At 46.5% G+C, this 22,296-nt stretch overlaps 1 protein-coding gene across 2 annotated transcripts in view; it reads right to left on the reverse strand.

The window, feature by feature from the left end:
• Nucleotides 1-4,078: 4,078 nt before the first annotated feature.
• KDM4B (lysine demethylase 4B) overlaps nucleotides 4,079-22,296 on the reverse strand; it is a 180,834-nt gene continuing 162,616 nt past the window's right edge. For both annotated transcript variants that reach the window (XM_080988779.1, XM_080988780.1), the window contains exons 15-22: nucleotides 18,900-18,976; nucleotides 18,611-18,666; nucleotides 17,683-17,791; nucleotides 10,744-10,929; nucleotides 10,479-10,643; nucleotides 8,805-8,924; nucleotides 7,632-7,724; nucleotides 4,079-6,706 (exon numbers count right to left, since the gene is read on the reverse strand). In XM_080988779.1, coding sequence (XP_080844905.1) covers nucleotides 6,518-6,706; nucleotides 7,632-7,724; nucleotides 8,805-8,924; nucleotides 10,479-10,643; nucleotides 10,744-10,929; nucleotides 17,683-17,791; nucleotides 18,611-18,666; nucleotides 18,900-18,976 — 995 coding nt within the window. In that variant the 3' untranslated portion in view covers nucleotides 4,079-6,517. The remainder of the gene's footprint in view (nucleotides 6,707-7,631; nucleotides 7,725-8,804; nucleotides 8,925-10,478; nucleotides 10,644-10,743; nucleotides 10,930-17,682; nucleotides 17,792-18,610; nucleotides 18,667-18,899; nucleotides 18,977-22,296) is intronic.

The following is a 22,296-nucleotide window of genomic DNA, read 5'->3' on the forward strand; positions in this document are numbered from 1 at the left end:
GGACTCCAGGTGTGGTTTGACCAAGGCAGAAGGTGAAGGTGAAGGGACCCCTGACCATTAGGTCCAGTCGTGACCGACTCTGGGGTTACGGCGCTCATCTCGCTTTATTGGCCAAGGGAGCCGGCGTACAGCTTCCGGGTCATGTGGCCAGCATGACTAAGCCGCTTCTGGCGAACCAGAGCAGCGCACGGAAACGCCATTTACCTTCCCGCCAGAGCGGTACCTATTTATCTACTTGCACTTGGACGTGCTTTCGAACTGCTAGGTTGGCAGGAGCAGGGACCGAGCAACAAGAGCTCACCCCGTCGCGGGGATTCGAACCGCCAACCTTCTGATCGGCAAGTCCTAGGCTCTGTGGTTTAACCCACAGCGCCACCCATGTCCCAAGGCAGAATAGAGCGGTACTATTAATTCCCTTGATGCAGCCCAGAGTAGCATTAGCTCTTTTTTGCTGCTGCATCACACTCTTGATTCCAGTGAGACTGCTAGATCCTTTTCAGATGCCCTACCAGAAAGCCATGTATCTCCAGCAACAGGCATTTAGAACTGTGACTGCCTCTGAGTGGAGGCAGAGAACAGCCCTCCTGGCTAGCTCTTACAAACTGGTCAGATGAGTGGAAGGGCAATAATGCAAGAGAGAACCCTAAATGACATTGCAGAGCTCGCACACAGCTGAGAAGCTGATTGTGTATTGAATATTTGCTGTATGGGCACTCTTTGCCCTTAAATCACCACAATGAAGCTCTCTGAATATGAAAAATCAGAGTGCTGTTGGGTAGTAAAGAAGAGCAGGGCTTTTTTCAGCTGGAACTCATCAGAACTCAGTTTGGGCACCTCTCAGGTGGGAGCCATTGCCATTATAAGAGAACAAGGTTTTGGGCACTCAAACCTCGGGAAGAGGGTGTGGCTAGTAGTGAAATCCTCTCCTTGGGAGCAGAGGTGGCGATTCCCTGGGTGCCTGAGCACCCACAAAATTCCCCGTGGAGGGACCCACAAATTTCAGTGCCAGGGCCATGCACGCTACATGGCGCCCCCAGGCACCCACGGTCGCGGGGCCAAGTTGGCACTCCTGCTTTGGAGGATAGAGATTCCCCAGGAGTTCCAAGGCTGTTGACAATCCCGCCGACATGGGGAGCTAAGAGACCACCTCTCTTAGCACTCCCCCCCCCCGGTACCTAGAAGGTCTGCAGTGGAGACAGATCAGCTCATGACGGGGCTGCCTGATGCCCCCCCCACCCGCAAGTTAGCACCCAATTCCCACAGATCTGGGCCCCCTCCTTCCCTCTGCCACAACTGCACCCTCACCTGCATTGCTGCCATGATGCTGGCAGCGGGGAGAACTCTGGCAGTAGCCCAGAAGCTGGGGTGACAGGGTTGGACCTGCCCCCCAGGGCAAATGGCTTCACTTTGCCTCACTGGTGGGCTGCTCCTGGTTCAGGATCACACCATCCCTTTCCTTTCTTTGGAGAAGGGTTTTTGGTTTATTTGTTTTCCAGAACAGCAGTTGATGTCCCCATGGTATCAATGAACAAAAGAAAACTGATTTTGTTTTTAGATCTGAGCGGATTGAAATAAGCAAACGACCTTCTCTTTGCTACCTACAAGAAGCGGGGGGGGGGGGGGGAAACAGAGGCAAGGTTTCCCCCTCCCCATTCTCTCTCTCTCTTTTAAAGAGATGCCTTGAGTAAGTTGTTAGCAGCAATCCAGCGATAACCATGTCATTCTCTTGCCAGGGGATTAATTTCTGATTTTACCGCTGCTCTTTATCACACAGACAGCTCTGAAAGGCACAAATTTTCCACCCCACAATGGTCCTGTCACAATGACAATTATATTTAATAGCGGGTGGCTTTCGTTCTCTCCCTTTTAGGGGCTTCCGATTATGGCAGTAAATAGACGTGCTTTAGGAGGAGCTGCAGCGTGGCAAGGTGGCAGTGCCCCACTACCACCCAGGCCTTTGGGGGACACAACACCTTTGCAGAGGCGTTGCTTGTGTAAGAGATTTTGTGGGTCTCCCTCCCCTCTCCCCCCAAAAAAGAGAAGAGGAAAATACAAAGCCAACAAAGATGACTTTAGAAAGCAGTGTGAGGGGTTGGTTAAGGGTGGTGGGGAGAACTGGCAAGTCCACCTAGCCACTTGCTGTCCGTATTTAGGGCTAGCACCGACCTCCCTTTGGAGAGTTGTTGTACTGTGTATTAAGATGATGTACGTTATCACTATGAGGATTTGTGCACCTGCTTTAAATATATGTTTTTCTCACCTGAGAAAAGGGTGTGGGGACAGGTCCTCTTGCCCTCTGCTAAACACAACACAGAATCACAAGGAAGCCAGACTGCTCATGGCTTGGCACAGCTCCCAGAGAAACGAGTGACACACAACCTGACAATATCACAGGAGCCCAAGGTAAAAGGTAAAAGGACCCCTGGACAGTTAAGTCCAGTCAAAGGTGATTATAGGGTTGCGGCGCTCATCTTGCTTTCAGGCTGAGGGAGACGGCGTTGGTCCACAGACAGTTTTCCGGGTCATGTGGCCAGCAGGACTAAACCCTTCTGGTGCAACGGGACACTGTGACGGAAACCAGAGCGCATGGAAACGCCATTTACCTTCCTGCCACAGGGGTACCTATTTATCTACTTGCACTGGTGTGCTTTTGAACTGCTAGGTTGGCAGGAGCTGGGACGGAGTAACAGGAGCTCACCCCTTCGCAGGGATTCGAACCGCTGACCTTCTGATTGGCAACCCAAGAGGTTCAGTGGTTTAGACTACAGCGCCACCCGCGTCCCATGTAGGCCCAGGGTGCCTTATACAGAGTTGGGTCCATTTAAGCGCAGTATTGCCTCTACTGACTAGCGGTGACTCTCCAGGGTTTCAGGCAGAAGACATTCCCAGCCCTGCCTAGAGATGCTCCCCGAGCCGTCCAAGCCCAGGGCTTAACTGAGTGTTTGTCAGGGTGCAGATGATGGCAGGCAACATAGAGAATTTATGCAGGGCAAGTTTGGTTTGGTACACTGTGGAGTTGTCAAGCAGCCTTATGTTGTGCCCTCTGCCTTCTCTAAGAGGAGCAGAGAATTTCGACAGGTGGCTGGCTGGAGTCAGATTCCGCACCCTGAGGTCTGAAGAGACCTCCCAAGTTTGTAAACTGCCCCACCCCCCGAGGAGAACAATGCTTTCAGGAGTCTCCCTGCCAAAAACCTCCAAGGTCCAGAGGACTCAGGGGTCATGGTTGGAGGAGACAAGAGACATCCAACAGCTGAGATATGTGGTACAGCCATATTACTCAGGCCAGGTCTGGGTTGCCCAGTCTCAAGAGGGACATCACAGCAGCTGGAAAGGGAAAGCAAACATTAGCAAGAAGGTTGGGATACTTTCCCAGTGGGAACAGGCAACTACACTGGGGGCTTTTCAGTTTAGAAGTGACTAAGGAGGAGTGTGATGAGAATTATATTATTATGATGTACAGGTAAAGCAACATGGAGGGGGCAGACGCATTTCTTCCTCCTTCGCTGTGCTAGAATTTGGGGACCGTCCCAAGAAAAATGATAAGCGGGGTATTCAGGGCAGACAAATGGGACTAATGACACATTCCACTGTTGCAAGATGTGGAGATAGCCAACAGTTCAGATGGCTTCCAATCCAGGCAGGTGCATCAACTAGGGTTCGATGGCTATTCGCAACCTTCAGTTTCAGAAGCCGCAATGCCTCTGCTGGGAAATGGCTGCGTTTGCTCCCTCCTCTCCTCCACTTTGGCCTTAGACAAGAAGATAGTTGGGTTTGGAGCAACAAAACACAAAATTTTGGAGAGAAATCTTCCCTCTTCAGGGAGGGGACAACTCTGGGCCACCCCACCCCCCCCAAAGAAATCCCTGAGTTTCCCATCATTAATTATAGAGGGAGAAGGGGAGAACAAAACCAGATTGTTTTAAGAGTAAGCAAACCCCGATAGATAGCTAGAGATGTATCACACACAGACCACTTGCAAATATGAATTCAGGGGAGGGGAGGGTTGGCAAGGAAGTGAGGAGGATTTGCTAGTGCTTCCTCCTACGGAGGCCCTTTCCCCAAAGAGATCACAAAAACATTCCAAAACTGGTAAGTGTATTAGAAAAAGAAGAAGTGGGGTGGATGGGGGATAAAACAGAAACAACAACCAACAAAAAGAAAAAGTGTTCTACAAAAGCCAGGTTCACGGCATAAGCAGAAACAAAGGTCACCATCTGAATTTTTTTTTTGGGGGGGGGGCAGGGGAGAACAACATTTTTGTTTCCTTTTTTTGTACAATTTAAATATACACAATAAATACAGCAATGGTGATATTTCAGTCAGCATTTATCCATACAGTGGAGCCCACCATGCCCCCTTCTCTTGCAACCAACCCATCCTGAACAAATGCACCCCTCCCCTCCCAGGGATTATCAAGAAAATAAAGAGGCAGCTACACACACACACACACACACACACACACACACACCCCCAATACTGACTTGAACTATGGCAACCCAGTAACCAACACAAATTGTTTGTTCTTTAAAAAGGTCCTTTATACAAGCAGTACTACCCTTTATGCCATTTTCTTCTTCCAAGGAGGGAACCGCTGCACACATGGGTGGGTTTGAAGTGTGTGTGTGTGTGTGTGTTGGGGTGAGACAGGGGAACACAACACAGAGGAAAGTTTCAGCTGCATTCTGATTCTCCACGGCAAGGAAGTTTAGAAACTGCTTGCTAAGATCCTGTTTGTCAGGTACGTTTTGGGTTTGATCCCCCCCCCCGGGGGGGGCAGAGGGTGTGGGGAGGGGGGGGAGGAAACGATGTTTGTGAGATGAAAGCTGGTGGGCTTCCAAGCTCACCTTTACCTGTCTTTCTCTTCCCCTTCGCTAACCCGGCAGACAATCTTATTGGCACCCATTAGTGAGGAAGGGTAAAAAGCAGGGTCCATTACGGAATGCCTCTTGTAGAAAAGATTCTACAAGCTCCTGGAGGAATCTTCCATTTAAATACTTCCTTTTCTTCTTTGCTTAAGCCATGTGACATGGATGCACACCCAGGGGGTGGGAGGGGACGAGGCCTGCCACTTAAAAGACACAGAATGCCATGTTTGCCAGCACTAACAGAACCTGCGTGGAAATTCTAACATGCTGGGCTCTCCGCCTTGTGCAAATGATAAAGCCAGCGCATAAAGGCAAGTCAGGGATGACCCCCCCACCTCCCACATATGGATTGAACATCTGCAGAGGCTAATGTAGCTGGAAACTTTAACAGGGCCCCCAACTTGCTTGTCTTGGTTCCTCAAATCCCCAAGAAATTCAAAGCCTTTGTCTCAGGAAAGGGCATTTCCAGAAGCGGTAAACGCCATGGGAAGAAGCCCTGTCCCAGACCCACAACCAAGGAAGAGCTTCTCAGAAAATGGTGCAGTGAGGGCAAAATTATTTTTGGTACAGATCATACTCGGGACCATTTGAAGCATGTGGCAAGCCCTGTATACAGAGTAAAGGCTAACCTCTTCTCATAACCGAAACCCCTTGCTTACAAAATGCCAGGGAAATAATATGCAACCTTCCCAAACGTCCAACACAAAATTCCCCAGTGGTGGTGATGCGACAGGCAACCTAGTGACTTTTATGAAAGCGTTAACACTGAATTCTGTCCAGTAGCAGTTCTGTTGTGATGCTCTCATTTATTATAAAACATTTCGGCTAAAGGAAAACTTTCTTTGTTCAACATAAACATTACCCCAACATATTTTCTCCCCTTAAAAGAGGCGTTTCAATAAAACCAGGCATCAATTCTTTTTCTTTCTTTTTAAAAGAAAATCAGAATGGGGGGTGGGGGGAGTTCATTTGTTTTAAAGCCATGTTTGGGGGGGGGGAGTAGAAACACTTCACTTTTTCATTACATTGCTGCTGCTTGTATTGTTTTGTTTTTAAAATGCAATTGCTTTTTCTTCCTTTTTTATAGAAAGTGTGTGTGTGTGTGTGTGTGTGTGTGTGTGTGTGTGTGTGACACACATAAATTGCTAATTCCAAAAAGGCGGCTTCAGTAGTCAGGGAAATAGCACCTTTTCAAGAAATACAGGAAAGAAGAAAAATATATATTGAGAGAGTAAGGGAGAAAAAAACAGATTTGAAAACTGGAGTGAACACTTCTCCAGGATTTTAACCACTGAAAACAAACAAAAAACAAACAAAGAATCAAAGGTTCAGCTGCACAAAGCTCCGTTGACACATATTCTTCCAAAGTTTCTGTGCGGAAGGTTAACGCGCCCCCCCCAAGGTTTTTTCTACTCAAAAGTTCGTCACCAGGAAGAACAGAGGTAGGCCAGAGCAGGACAAACTCCTCTGAAGTCCACACCAAGAACAGAATAAAATAATTAATTTGCAAGTTATTGCACAAAGGCTGGGTCTCCCACGCCACAGTTTTCTAGTTAAATTACTTTTCGCAGGGATGTGAAAAAGGATGTTTTAAAAAGTTGCGTCTTTTTTTTTTTTTTAGAAAATTTTTTAAATCAACTGTTCCTCTGGGTTTAGAACATAGAGCTGCTCTGTGCTCCTGGCTGGAAGGGTGTCTGCAGCAGGGTCTCCATGATGGCAAAGTAGTTGGGGCTGGGGCCAGGGTCTTCGGGGCTCTTGGTGTTGCCCACCCGAGGGCGCTTGGCTGCTTTCAAGTCGTCTCCTGGGACGGCGTCTTCCTGAGGCGCCCCAGTGCTGAGCGACTAGAAGGGCAACAGGAGAATGACAGGTGTGAGAGGAAGGCAGAAGGCACATAGGCAGAGAGAACTCAAGCACCCTTTCAGACGAGAGGAGACAACATTTCACAAAAGCCACTGCTTTGCTGGCAGGAGACCCTTGGACCAAGGCTCTTGAATTAATCCTGAGGTGGACAATTGGTGAAAGCGTCTCCTTGTTGACCCAAGCTTCACTTAATGAGATTTCTGAATGACTACAACACCATTTATTGATCACTCAGTTTCTCCAAGGGATGGATAGAGTCACAAATATGGTGGTGTAAGAAGAAGGAGGAGGAGGAGGAGGAGGAGGAGGAGAAGGCGGCGGCCACATTCACACCACATAATACTGATAATAATAATAATAATAATAATAATAATAATAATAATAGCAGCAGCAGCAGCAGCAGCAGCAGCAATGGTGATGGTGATATAACAACAAACAACAAATTATTTTATATTTTGTTGGAAGCTGCCCAGAGTGGCTGGGGCACTAGAAATTATTTTTCCTCGGGTGCCAAAATGCCTTGGGCTACCCCTAGCCAACAGGTAACTGATTTAGCAGTCAGTACAGTGGTACCTCGGGTTAAGAACTTATTAACTTATTTCGTTCTGGAGGTCTGTTCTTAACCTGAAACTGTTCTTAACCTGAAGCACCACTTTAGCTAATGGGGCCTCCTGCTGCTGCCGCGCCGCAATTTCTGTTCTCATCCTGAAACAAAGTTCTTAACCCCAAGTACTATTTCTGGGCTAGCGGAGTCTGTAACCTGAAGCGTATGTAACCCAAGGTACCACTGTAACTAGAAAGGAGACATGACCTCTCTCCACTGCAGCAACAACTGTCCTGGAAAACAATTCAAAGCAGCAGCAGCAGCAGCAGCAGCTTTGTAAAAAGTAGCCCTGAGATACCTACCAAGCGTGATTTTACTCTCTTGGGAAGCTCCTCTTCCAGGGTGTAGATATCGCCTCTTGTGACCATCAGCTGAGAGCCATCTTCAAACTCTACCTACAGAAGGGAATGAGAGTGGCCATCAGACAACCTGACCTCCACCTTACATTTCGCAACCTCTGTGGGGCCAGCCAACCATCCTTCCTTCTCAACCTAACCAAGGCCTACTTAGCCCCAGAAAACGGGTTCTCGTTCTGTTCACTGTTTGGTTGTATGCACTATTCCTCTTAAGCGATGCATTTCCAATTGGGAAATGATCATAGAATCATAGAATCCTAGAGTTGGAAGAGACCACAAGGGCCATCGAGTCCAACCCCCTGCCAAGCAGGAAACACCATCAGAGCACTCCTGACGTATGGTTGTCAAGCCTCTGCTTAAAGACCTCCAAAGAAGGAGACTCCACCACACTCCTTGGCAGAAAATTCCACTGTCAAACAGCTCTTACTGTCAGGAAGTTCTTCCTAATGTTTAGGTGGAATCTTCTTTCTTGTAGTTTGGATCCATTGCTCCGTGTCCGCTTCTCTGGAGCAGCAGAAAACAACCTTTCTCCCTCCTCTATGTGACATCCTTTTATATATTTGAACATGGCTATCATATCACCCCTTAACCTCCTCTTCTCCAGGCTAAACATGCCCAGCTCCCTTAGCCGTTCCTCATAAGGCATCGTTTCCAAGGCCTTTGACCATTTTGGTTGCCCTCCTCTGGACACGTTCCAGTTTGTCAGTGTCCTTCTTGAACTGTGGTGCCCAGAACTGGACACAGTACTCCAGGTGAGGTCTGACCAGAGCAGAATACAGTGGCACTATTACTTCCCTTGATCTAGATGCTATACTCCTATTGATGCAGCCCAGAATTGCATTGGCTTTTTGACGCTGTGAATCAAGATGGCTCCAATTTAAAGGGCATAACCCTCTCAGCTTTGCTTTCCCTGTTTGAATCCACCAGCTGGAGCAAAGGCAGGGCTTGCTTGCTAACATATGGTTCTCTGCAGAACATGGAGGAGCAGCACACTCGTCAGGAAACATCACTCCAGGGAAGTCACCAGTCCATCTTTGAATTCCAGAAGCAAGTCCATTTCTCTGCTAGTAAAAGTATCTAGCCTGGAAGGCAAAGGCAAAGGCACTGCTGGGCTCTTACCTGAAAGATCTGGCTGATCTGGGCAGCAATAAACTTTGCTTGGTAAGTGATGCCATCCGTCAGCTGCAGCTGAACCACCTCTCCCTCAGCGGGTGGCCCCATCTTGAGGCAGTCTCTGCTCTGAGAGGCAAGTCAGGGAAGAAAGTCAGAGGGACTGTGGGAGGGAGGGAGCACGCAGAAATGGCTGGCACCATAACACGTTCAACTAAGGAAGTCTGGGAAGGGGCTGTATCAGGCAAGCTCCCACAGACACGTTTTACAGGATTTTCAAGGGCAGCACAAATGATAAGATAAGGCTATAAAGCAGCCTTTCTCAACCTCTGAATCCCCAGATGTTGTTGGACTACAACTCCCATCACCCCTAGCTAACAAGGCCAGAGCTCAGGGATGATGGGAGTTGTAGTCCAACAACATCTGGGGACCCACAGGTTGAGAACCGCTGCTATAAAGGCTACCAGACATGATGTCTACATACTTCCTGCAGTATGAGAGGCGGTAAGCCCATGACTACAAGGGGGGAGAGTTGATGCTTGTGCAGATCCTGTTTGCTGGCTTCTCACAGGCCTCTGACTAGCCACGTGTGAGAACAAGATGCAGTGCTAGAGGGGCCTTTAGTCTGACCCAGCTTGGTTTTTTAAAATAACTGCATACACAAAATATAGGATACAAGCGGCTGCCATCCCTGCTCGCCAACCCCGCATACCTGCGAACTCCATTGCCAACCCGTCTCCCACACCTGGGCCAATCCCTCCTTTCTTGACATCCTGCTCCCTCCTTGCCTACCCCAGACGTCCCCACCTGAAGCACCTCTCCACTGAAGCAATGTTTAACAGAAGGGAGGAGGGTCTTCAGAAAGCCGTTTGCCAAACCACACTCTGAAATGCCTACCGCTCTACTTTAAACAGCTTGCTACCACTCTCCGCTGTTTGCTTGCCTGCCGTTCTGTCACCATGCTGGAGGTGGCCACACAAACTGCAGCACGATTACGGCTTTACAATTTTAATATATAGCAAGAGAGAATACACACACCTCTATCAATTTTAATCTCTCATTTATCTAACAGGCCCCGATTTATGAGAGCAGTGGACAAGGCCCTATATAAGCCGATGTACAGTCATACCTTGGAAGTCGAACGGAATTCATTCCGGAAGTACGTTCGACTTCCACAATGTTCGAAAACCAAAGCATGGCTTCTGAATAGCTGCAGGAAGCTCCTGCAGCCAATTGGAAGCCACGCCAGACGTTTGGCTTCCGAAAATCGTTCGAAAACCAAGCAGTCACTTCTGGGTTTCGATCGTCCAGTGGCCGATTTGTTCAGGAGCCAAGGCATTCGAGATCCAAGGTACGACTGTATATAATAAAAAACATCTTTTATCACAAACTTCTTGATTTCGTAAATACACATACTCTGCAAGTTTTACCAACGAAACTTGTGAAGCCACTCTTCCTTGGATGGTACAACAGAAGCAATTTTTTTTCTGCCATTCATAAATTCCATACTAGATCTTTTCTGTTTTGTTTTGTTTTAAATCTAACTCAAGAAGACAGAATTCTTATTTTAGCAATAATAGAAACAAGACTCACGGCCATGCAAGCAGAAAAGTAGCACACACCCTCCAGAATGGCAAAGAGACCTATAGAATATTTTTCCACCTGAAGCCTATTCTAACTTACAATAATGTTCTCTGGGTAAACGTTGTCGCTGTAGGAGCCATCCTCGAAATTGACTTCGTAGAAGGTTTGCGTTGTCACGCCAATCACTTTGCACCGGTAGTAGAGACCGTTCCGGTTCTTTGTAATCACCGTCTGGGCCAGCGATACCTCCCTTGAAAATGGGATCTACGAACGGCAGATTAAAAACAGCAACGAGATTAGGCTTCTTTAAAATGAGAGAGAGAGAGGAGTGAAGGGAAAGAGATAAGCCACCGAGGAGACCTACCATGTGGCTGGCTGCTTTGTGTTTGAAGCAGGTGATGGACACCGCATAAGGCCAATCATCTGGCTCGATTGGCACCCCCGCTGCGTGGGCGCAGGTGACGTGGAAAGAGGTGGAACAGTGCTCATAAGAGCACTGGATGCAGGCGCCTGACACTTTCTTTATCCACCTCCGGCAGTACACACATTTCTGGGGAAGGAATAAAGGTTGTTGTTACTGCATGGCACAGGGCTACCCATCACCACGGACATTTCTGGCAATTTTAACTTGACTTCTTATGCTTGTGCCTCCACCTGCAGCTTGGCTCACGCGTTCGAATCTCTTGGAATAATTTGCTTTGCAGAGGAAACTGCTGTTAGGGTGTGGGCTAGGCCACATTTCACATCAGCCATGAGGTAAACCTATGAGAGGCCCTGCTCTTTCAGCCCCCCTTTGCAATTCAAGTATTATATAGCTGGGTTTACTGGAAGGGTGATGCTTGTCTCCTGTCTTCATTCATAAATTGCCAGCCCAGAGGCAGATACGTACACGTGGGGCTGGGCAAGACGTTGAGCGGTTATTGCATCAACAAGAAACCCACTTATTTGTTTAAATCCAAATATCTGGGGGGGTTGAATTCAGAACCTGACTTCAATTGTTTTATTTGAATGTTGTTTTATGTAAAATCCATTGTATACTATCCAAATCTGTTCTATTTTAAGTCTGTCATTTTACATTACATCTTGCATTGTAATGCCAGAATTGACGTACTGTTGCTTTAAGTTTCTTTACATTGTCTGCAACAGTTGTGATGTGAAACACCTGTGGTCAACTTTGTATGTTCTAGGCGTTTGTGTTGTAAGCATCAGCAGCTACATTATCCAATGAGCACTGAATCCACTAGTATGATCTTCACTAGTATGTATATCTCATTGATAATTATTCGGTATGTACCTCTTTCTATATTTTGTTCTACTGTATATCTTACATACAGGTTGCTCAGTTTTGTTGTCATTCATTGCTTGCAATTCCATTTCTAGCTGATGAAGACTTTATTCCGAAAAAGTTGAACTATTCCGGATGCACTGTCCTTTTGAGACTTTGGAGAGACGTCTTCCTTTGAGAGACAGTTTGGAGTTCCTCGCTATTCATTGGTTGTTTGAACCTTTGTTTGACTCTGATACATATAACAACTTGCAGTTACTTGTATAATTTGTGAGATGTGTTGTATGATATATACATTATTTTGAAGTGGCTTATTCGTGTATTTTGAATGACATCATACCGATTATATATTTACTAAGAGTTATTAGCCAGCGTGTTGGGTTTGCAATTGTTGCAGTCTGAGCTGAGAAAAGCTGAAGATTCCCTTCAGGTGCCACTACAGGGCATGTCATATATCAGCACTTGGTTCTAATCAGGGAGGGATTTGGGTATTGGCAATTTAATAATGAGATTTCACTGGTATTGACTAGCTGACTTGATCACACACTTCACAACAGGCCCCCAACCCTGGCATTTTGTGTTTGTTTTCAAAACTGAAGTATCAAAATGTGCACAAATGAAAACACGTCAAAACTACATGCCAGACCAATACAGGAACATACACAAAAATATATCAACCACTAAAAACATTACTCATATAGCATGTCAGCCGCTGTAGCAGATTTATTCCATGTACTAATTGTTCCTCAAAAAACTCAAAAGTTCCACCCTATAGCTACATCAAAATAATTTACCCCCCAAATTTATTCAACCTGCCCAGTTTCTTCTTGAACTATGACTTCTTTCTTCCCATTATTGGAAGAAACAATCCAACATTCCTTATACTGCTTCAATACCTTTCAATATAGCTAGTGGTCAGATGATTCCATCATGCCTGTCATTCTCAAACATCTGACCACTAGCTGTCACTATGGCATTTGAACAGACCTTGCACAGTGATAGAAAGGCAGAGATTATTAAGAGCAACTACATCTCAAGTTGCGGCAAAGGCTGGGTCAGGGGCAAATGAAGGCCGGGTGGTGCAAAACCCAAAGGTCCAGCCCACCTCCTCCTTTCTGAAATGCAATAAGCGGTGCCACCTTTCAGTGTTGACAGAGACAACTGGAATGGCTTCCAGTGTAGATCTGATTGAAGCTGAAATGAGCCAGCACTGGGAAGGGCCTCTTTTCCAGGAACTCTCTCCACATGTCTGCCCTGGAAGATGTGGGCTGTGCAGGGAATTCTGGGGTGCATTCAAGGGTGCAACAGCTGGGTCAGACAAGGCCAAGACCACATGCTAGAAGGTATCTAACACTATCTCAAAAACGATTGCAAACAACTAAACGGCATTAGCAGGATTAATCTAAAAACAAGCACTTAAAAGGTTAATTTAAAAGAAAACTAGAGAGTAACCAAGTAATAATAATAATAACAACAATAATTTTATTATTTATACCCTACCCATCTGGCTGGGTTTCCCCAGCCACTATGGGCGGCTCTCAACAGAATATTAAAAACACGATTAAACATCAAACATTAAAAACTTCCCTAAACAGGGCTGCCTTCAGATGTCTTCTAAAAGTCAGGTAGTTGTTTATTTCCTTGACATCTGAAGGGAGGGTGTTCCACAGGGCAGCCGCCACTACCAAGAAGGTGTAAAGTGGGAGATGCAGTTTTGGAAATGACTTTACATGGAACCACAAAAGGGGGGTGGGAATCACATCGAGTGTGAGTGTGTGTGAGTGTGTGTGTGTGTGTGTGTGTGTGTGTGTGTGTGGTACCCAACACATGGTAGGAAAAAGGTAAAGGTTCCCTGGACAGTTAAGTCCAGTCGGAAATAGACTATGGGGTACAGCGCTCATCTCGTTTCAGGCCGAGGGAGCCAGTGTTTGTCCACAGACAGCTTCCTGGGTCATGTGGCCAGCATGACTAAACCGCTTCTGGCGCAATGGGACACTGCTGTGCAAGGCAGAGTGCACAGAAATTCTGCTTACCTTCCTGCCATAGTTGTACCTATTTATCTACTCGCAGTGTTATTTATGCTTTCAAGCTGCTAGGTTGGCCGGAGCTGGGACAGACCAGCGGGAGCTCACCCCATCGTACAGATTTGAACTGCCAATCATTACGATCAGCAACCCCAAGAGGCTCGGTGGTTTAGACCACAGCGCCACCTACGTCACACTGGGTAGGGAAATATGGATAACGGGAAACAAACTGTTAGCCAGGCCCAGACTCCTTGTTCTCTGAAACACTAGGGCAGCTCTTGGGAGTGCCACAACAATGTGTTACCCCTAGAATGGCCAGACACTGTACTGTAGCTTTTCTTGGTGCATCCAGACCAGAGGAGCCAGTAGGAGCCTGGCTACTGCTCCATGCTCAGTTCCTCAGTCTGAGAAACTTGCAAGTGAGACACGCTGCTAAAATAGATACCTCCACCTCCATTCCTGCAGCCCCACTATCTTCCCACTATGGAAAATGTCTACTAACTCGCACTGTGCACCTCTGGATCCCTGGCCGCTGAACTCAGCAACCCAACTATTTGTACCATGTCACTTGCCTTGACCCCAGGAGCTCTTTTCCAGGAGTGAGCTTGCCTGCTTTTCTTCTCATTGAGAAAAACTTCTGGGGTTCCCTGAAACACCGTTTGAAACTTGCTGATCTAGAACCACCCACTCATCCACATACCGCCTCTCATCATCGCCTCCAGTCACTCAACCCACGCAACTCAAAACCAATTTTCTAGCAAATTAAGTTAACAACACAGCAAAGCAAGGGGAAGAGGAGACACACTCTGCCATAAATGCGTCCTGACAAGTCAGACAAGGAGGAAGAAGCTGAGCATCTCCCTTAGCCATTATCAGTCTCGCAAGATAAAATGTTACCAGGGAAGAAGCAGCAGAAATCTTTTAAAGGTATGAGATGAAGGGAGCAAAGGAGAAACCATGCGCCTACAAACATATCCCGGAAATAAAGCCACGTTGAAAAATCGTATCATCGCCACCATCATCGCTAAGAGTAAGAAATGGCCTGTCTGCCTCATGATGGAAGCTACATTTCATGTATTCCACAGAGAAGATGACAGCTAATTATTCCGAATCTGTATGCCGTAAATAATTTACAGATGCGGGCCCCGCAAAGCCCCATTAATCAGGAGCCACACAAATGGTGTTGTTGATAAACCAAGCGGCACATTGCACTTATGGCAAAGGAGAGCTTGGCCTTGATACCTGACATGTGTGGCTGGGCCACAGCTCAGGTCCCTCCCCCCTAAAGGAAGGACCCCCTCCACCGCCCAGCTAACAAAATTTGTGAATCAAACAGAAATAGCAAGGTGAAGACAGCTGTCTTCCTTCACTGTGCCATATCAGCATTTATTACACAGCATCAAAATCAAATATTAGTCAAGGGGTCAGCAACTAGAAACTCGGGCCAAATCTGGTCCCCCAAAGCTAAGAACAGTGATGAGGTCAATGGAACCTTGGCAGCAGGCTATGTATGTGTGTGTGTGTATGTCTTATCAAAGTGGCCCTTTGGAGTCACAGAATTGAAGAGTTGCAAGGGACCCCATGTGCCATCTAGTCTAACCCTCTGCAATGCAGGAAACTCAGCTAAAGCATCTGTGACAGATGGCCATCCAACCTCTGCTTAAAATCCCCCAAGGAGGGAGAGGGAAGAACAGCTGCTAATCATATGCCAAATTCTACACTCTTGGTAACAACACACACAATGTAACAATGACTATGTAACTTCTATTTCAAACACAATTCAACCCATAATATCTCACAAAGTGTAATTCCATAGACCAACACATCATGCAAACAGAACATATCAAGAGAAATTAAAGTCCAATGGATGGTAGATAAAGGAGATAAAGTCCATTCGGTTCCTAAATTGGCATACCGGCAATAACCACAATATGGTATGCTTATCTTACGATGTTCCACGTATTGCTGCTTTGAGGATGTAGATATCGGATCAGATGAAAAACTTGCAGGTATGGCACAGGGTGAATGCAGAAGCACAGGGTTCGTGGACATACCCTACCCTGCCCTGCCCTTAGCAGTTACAACTGAGCCCAACCTGCAGTGTTGAGAGTTTGAGCAGGGGGACCAGGCCTCATCTCCTTGTTCAGCTATGGAGTCTTTGGGTAGACCTGGGCAAATTCTCTAGCTTTCAGCCTTTATTCTGGAAACAATAGGCCTAGTCCCAGGTGACACTACATGGAGGGAAGACAGAAAACCTGTCTTTTCTAAACTCAAGATAACTGTCTGCTTAAGCCTTTATTATCGCAATATGCTCTTCCTGCCCTCTCCCCAATTCTTTGTTCTGCCACATAAGATCCCAAGCCTCATTGACCTTTATATCATCATCTGCTCCTTCTTCGAAGCAAGACCCAGCTCACAGAACTTTTTTCCCTGAAGCAGCTAAACAGTTGTGCCTGGGTGTTTCCTTAAAAGACCTCCTGTCACTGCATGGTGAAATGTGCAAAGGAGAACAAGCAGTGGATTTGGGTGCTTGGTTTCTAGCTTTTAAGCTAGTTAACTGCGGCAGGGGGCTCATCTTCTGCAAGATGTCTTGCCTGATTCGCTTTCCCACTGAGACTAATTCAAGCCCGGTCTATTTAACCCACTCAAGATTTCATTGCAAAAAAAAAAAGGGGGGGGGAGCTATTTCTCTCTTTATGGCACGAGGAGCTGCACAATCTGAACAAGAATTCAAATACTAGGCTAGATTACTGCAATGCATTATACATGGGGCTGCCTGTAAAGGAAACTTCAGCCGCTGCAGAATTCATTGGCCAAGTTGCTCACCGGGGCAAGACGGTTTGAGCATATAATGCAAATCCTGTCCTGAATTCACTGGCTGCCAATCAGTTTCCAGGCCGAATTGAAAGTACTGGTTTTGACCTATTAAACTTTAAATGGCTCAGGATTGCAATACCTTCAGGACTGCCTCTCCCCATATGAACCAACCTGGACCCGGCAATCATCATCAGAGGCCCTTCTTCATGTGCCTTAATCAGACCCCATCTGTTCTCCAAGACAGACAGAGATCTTCCCAGACCCCGATAAGAGCCCTGTAATGGAGGACTGAACGAGGGACCTTCTAGAGGCAAAGTATGTGCTCTACTACTGAGCTAAGGATTCTTTCAACAGATTCTTGCAGCAAGGTGGAGGACTGTGCCTCTTCATTTCTGTTTGCTGCAGTTCAGCACAGCTCCTTACGTGGAGTGCCGTAGTTAGACTCAATACCATGATTTGCCCGGCACTTCAGATCTGCTCATCCCACCACCCAAGGAATGAAGGGATTATTGGGAGCAGCTGGAAACTCTCCCGATTTGTGTTTATGTGTGTATGTGCGTGTTTGCATTTTAAGGCTCTAGATTCTAAAACTTGCATATGGGCCAGTGCATGCGGTTCCTGAAAAAACAAGGGCTAGTAACATGGTTCATGCAAAAATAAAAAATAAAAAGGCAGAAACTCCAGACCAAACGCATTCTGTGAAACTGCTATTCAAAACAGCAAGGAAATGCAGAGCAGACAAAGGGATGGGACAAGCCGTAAAGCCTCATGGCAGCTGCAGAGGACTTAACAGATTTCTCTGGGGAGGCCCATTAAGCAGTACAAGCAAGTCCCATGTAAAAAAAGGATTTTTAATTTGCTGTTACAAGCGTGGGTAATGAAGAGGACAGCGAGCTGGAAATGTCAGGTTATCCATAAAGGAGCTAGCTCCACACAATTTATCGCTTGTGTATCAATTCAGAGCCGTCACTCTGGCCTGAATAATGAATGCATTTTACCTCCACAGCATTTTACCTCCAAAGCCCCCTTTGTAGGGGGAGGGAGAAACTCAACAGCATAACAGAGCCTCTCTTAACCTCCAAGCCAAAGTCTGCCAGAGCTCTCAGCAGGCTGACACCCTGCGTCACTTTTCAAGTTATGCTCCTCCTTTTTCCTACCCATTTTGATGGGTCCTTACCAGTTTCCACCTTTGCTCCAAAACGGCAGTGATGTCTACAGGGTGGCGGTCAATGACATTGAGGAAGCGGGCTTCAGGGACAGCGATTGCACAGATTACATGGACCCACCTGCAAAACACACGAAGATGAAAATAATGATAATAATGAAAAGCTACTCTCTTCATGGTCCATGGAGCATGTGGCCCATAGGCTAGCAGTTGCTGGTCCCTGCAGAAAGCTAACTGGCAGCAATGAAACTGGACTAATTGACTCTCCGGTAATCTAGGAGCACTTATTACAGAAGCAACAATTCTGGCACACCTCGCAATAGAAAGGTGGGTGTTGTGCCTCAGCCTGTCTCACTTTAGAACTCACTAGTTGAATGCCTGCAACATTTCTTTCTCAAAGTTTTGGGAGAAGTCTCTAAAGCATGAAATAGGGAACATGAGGCCCTGCATATGCTGTCGGACTCCCAACTCTCAGCCTCAGCCTGCGCGGCCAACGCTCAGGGAAGACGAGAATTATCATTCAAGAGCATACGGAGGGCCACAGCTCCCCCAGCCTAGTTCTGGAGAATGGCCCTTTCCCCTGCTTAACCCCCCCCCCATCGTCCCCGGGGAAGGAAGAAAATGGCCCTGCCACTGCTAAGCCACAGCGCCACTAACTTAAAAATAAAAATGCAAAACAGAAATATTAAACAGAAAGCTTAGCTGCAAATCTCCCTGAAGAATTAAAAAGGCATGGGGGGGGGCACCTCACACAGATTAAGGTAGCCTAAACCACCCAAGAGACTTTGCAAATGGAAATAACAAATCCAAGTCCACCTAGAAAGGTAGCCATAGCAATGGGATTTTGAGGATCTTCTTGTTATAAACTTATAAAATCCTGGTGGATTCCGAGGCATGCAAATTATTTTATTTTATATATATTTTTTTGTATTCTATATACCTTCCATCTGTGGTCCTTTGAAGGGCTCCTCCCCTGAGATTACAAAGACAGCAATCCTACAGGCACAATATTGGGGAAAAACAGGTTAGCAATTAAAGAAGAAAAAAGACATTTCAAGGAAGAATCCAAACGTTTTCATACTAGGGGCATGTCTATTGCTGTAGCGTCTGGGAAATCTTTTAAAACAAAACAAGCAAGCAGTATGTTTATAGCCCACATGGTTATGAAGTTAAGCTTGAACCCTAAATTGGGACGTGCACATTGTAGCCTCCAAAAAGGCTTGACTTACCGCTAGCAATGCATTGGCTGAGCACCGGGAACAGGTCCAGCCTTCATTCACTATGTCAGGATGTATCCCATAGCAACCTGTGACAAATAGAAGAGCATCAGGTGGAAATAAATAGAAAGCAACACTAAAAATCCAGGCACATATTTCACATTTTGGCTCTTCGAGGAGCAGAATTGATGCCATGGGAGTAATGCAGGAAACCATCTTAGTAAAACCAGAGGCTCAGAGAGAGGAAGGGAAAACCATCTTGTGCACAAAGCTCAGCTAATGAATTATCCGCATGCCTAGCTCACTCATTTCTGGTGCTCAGAACAAGATATGAATAACACACCTAATAAAAAGAGACAAAAGATGAATACTACGCCTTCTCTCCTCCCTACCATCCAAAATCTTCCCCTCTAAATGCTAGCCCAAATAAAAAAACATTTCACAACGCTTTTGCAAGAAGCTCAAAAGCTAGGGCATTGGCCCTCCTTCGGGACAGGAGAGTTCCGCAGCTGAGAAGCAGCCACCACTGGTGCTCTACGCACATCTCTGCACTTCAGATGGACAGAAAAGAAATTTACAAGGGCATTTCATATTTAATATATAAAAGAGGAGGCAGGCCCTTCGACCCTGTGCACACAATGAGTTAAAACACCCGCTTTACATCAGGGGTGGGCAATCCAGTGCAGGGGTGTAGGAAAGTGGGGGTGGCCGACCCTGGGTGTCATCTCTGAGGGGGGGGCTCGCTCCGCCGCCGCCGTGCGTGGCACATTGCCCCCCCCCAACCCGTGCAGCTCGCCCCGGGTGCACGGCATGGCCACAGCTCCGGGCGTCCATGCGGCTAACTCTGCCACTGATCAGTGGCCCTTCAGCCTCAGTCTCCATGGCTAACAGACAAGTCTGTATGGCTTTCGGATGCTGCTGGTTCCCCACTCTGGTTCTACATGATTTAACTCTAGGAGAAGGGCCAAAGCAAAGTGAAAGGCTCCAAGTAAGGCACGGCCACTCTCTCTCTTTCAACAGGATACTTGGGTGAGGTACTTTAATACTTTATTTCTACAATCTCGGTGGTGGGGAGAGAATAAACCTTCAGGTGATGCTGAAGCCTTTTGAGTTACATAAAAGGCAGCTACTTAACAGAGGCAGATATAATCCCCATAAGGGAAAGGATGGGGCAGTGGTTAAGTCAATAATGTAAAGCCCATAGTCTCCTTGAAGTCTCTCTCTCTCTCTCTCTCTCTCTCTCTCACACACACACACACACACACACACACCCCAGGGCAGGGGAGGCAGAAGATTTAATCTAGACCTTGTGGAAAAGAAAGACCTCGGTTGTCACACCTTCAGAAAGCTGATCAGGAAAGCAAAATGGAAACTGTTGTCTTTAATTAAAATATTTATGGAGTCCCAAAGAGCTGTGTGAAGAGACTGTGAAATTTCAACATCGATTTCTTGTTTCAAGAGAGCACAGAAAAATATGCTTCTGTATTTGGGGAGAGGATGGAAGAATAGGTCTTTTGGAAGAGCAGATGCATTTTTTGAAAGATGCAAACTAAAAACAAAATGCAAACACAGGGAGAGAGACAATAAGGAAGTATTGATTGTGCGGGGCGGGGGTGGGGAGTGTTTGCAACAACCACAGTGTGGTTTTCGAGCTCTGCTTCTTAAAAGGTATGGAAAAAAAGAGCCTGGCTAGATTAGATGGATTGTGACCATTCTTGAACATTTCAAAGTATGACAAATAACTGCATTTTATATACCGAGTTCAGATCTCTCTTATGGAACTAGTAAAACCGGTGAAACCTGCAACAAAATGCCACAGTGCAAAGTGCTCCTGTTCTGAGTTACGGCAAGGCAGCCATATCTCCTTCCCATACGGTCCCTTCTGGAGAGCCATGGGCTGGTATAGAATACGTCTCTTATGACTCTGGTGGGGTGTGTACAAATGCAGGGACTGTATATACTGTGGATTCATGGGGAGCGAGCAGCACAGGAGGAATCAACCTTGCTAACCTGATCCAAAACTCCACACATACACCCCACACTCACACACGTAAACAAATCTCACTGCAGCCAACCAAAGACAACCAACCACACCCTTGGCCATCCCCAACCTCTCTCACCACCAAGGAAATATAACAAGCAAATAGTAAGAGAACGCATACAAGTGATGCTGACACAAAACCCCACACATACACTAAGTAGAAAAATAGAAGCATTCTCACCCCATTTCACCCTCCCGCTCTTTCCTTCCCAACCGAATACTGCATGCAACACTAATGTCTCACAACGAAGGAAACTGATCACAGAAAACACAACTTGAAAAAAGAGACAATGCGCATATTTTTGAAAACTAAGAAACCTTTAATAAAAAAGAGATGTTTCAGAAACTTTCCCTTGTCCTTCCTAGACCTTCTCTGCCTTCCAAATTAACCATTCTGCTCAGGCTGAAAGCTTTGAAGGAGGCCGGCCTATAATGGATGTGTCGGAGGGGGGGAAAGACCCAATAAAATAATGGACTCTCCTCTAATAGATACGGTCTTGCCAGGAGCCCAATCTATAAACAGAAAACATCTGAGGGGAGGCTTGAGCATCTGAAACAAATAAAAAAAAATGCCCTTTGGTTTATGGCAGGTGACATTCCCAACCCTTGCTTGGGGTGAGGCAGAGAGGCTTGGACCTAGCTTCTTTTTCTCTTGGGGGTTTGCTTTCAAATGGGAACTGCAGCTGCTTCCTATTGCTCAAGTATTTTGCTTTGGCATCTCTGTTGGAAGATGCCCTCAAGGTTTCTTGTGAAGGACTGTTTGCATATACTTATACGCACTATAGAATCATAGAATCATAGAATCATAGAGTTGGAAGAGACCACAAGGGCCATCGAGTCCAACCCCCTGCCAAGCAGGAAACACCATCAGAGCACTCCTGACATATGGTTGTCAAGCCTCTGCTTAAAGACCTCCAAAGAAGGAGACTCCACCACACTCCTTGGCCTCCTTGGCCTCCTTGCGTCCTGCTGTCTAAACACAAACTGGCCAAAACATGGATAGCTATACCCAAAGATGTCACAGAGTCTGTGTTATACTTGTAATTCAAGGAACAGGCACATTAATGGATTGTCTGGAGGTTTTTGGAGGATGGATGGTGGCTAACAGATTGAGGTTGAATCCTGACAAGACCAGAGCCTGTTCCTCACAAGGGTTATAGAAGGATAAGCCAGAGAGGAAGAAATCCATACCCAGCAGGCAGAGGACACCCTGGGAAAGATGCCACAAGCCCCACTCTGATAACTTTCGCAAAAGGATACATGAGTAAGGTGTCTATGTGGTACACCCACCCCTCCCCTCCTCATTTAATACTCTCCGTAAAATTAAAAACCCTTAAGCGTCTGCTCGTGTCTGAAGACACTCCTTAA

The sequence above is a fragment of the Podarcis pityusensis genome, assembly GCF_964106645.2.
Source record: "Podarcis pityusensis genome assembly, chromosome: 18".
Lineage (NCBI taxonomy): Eukaryota > Metazoa > Chordata > Lepidosauria > Squamata > Lacertidae > Podarcis > Podarcis pityusensis.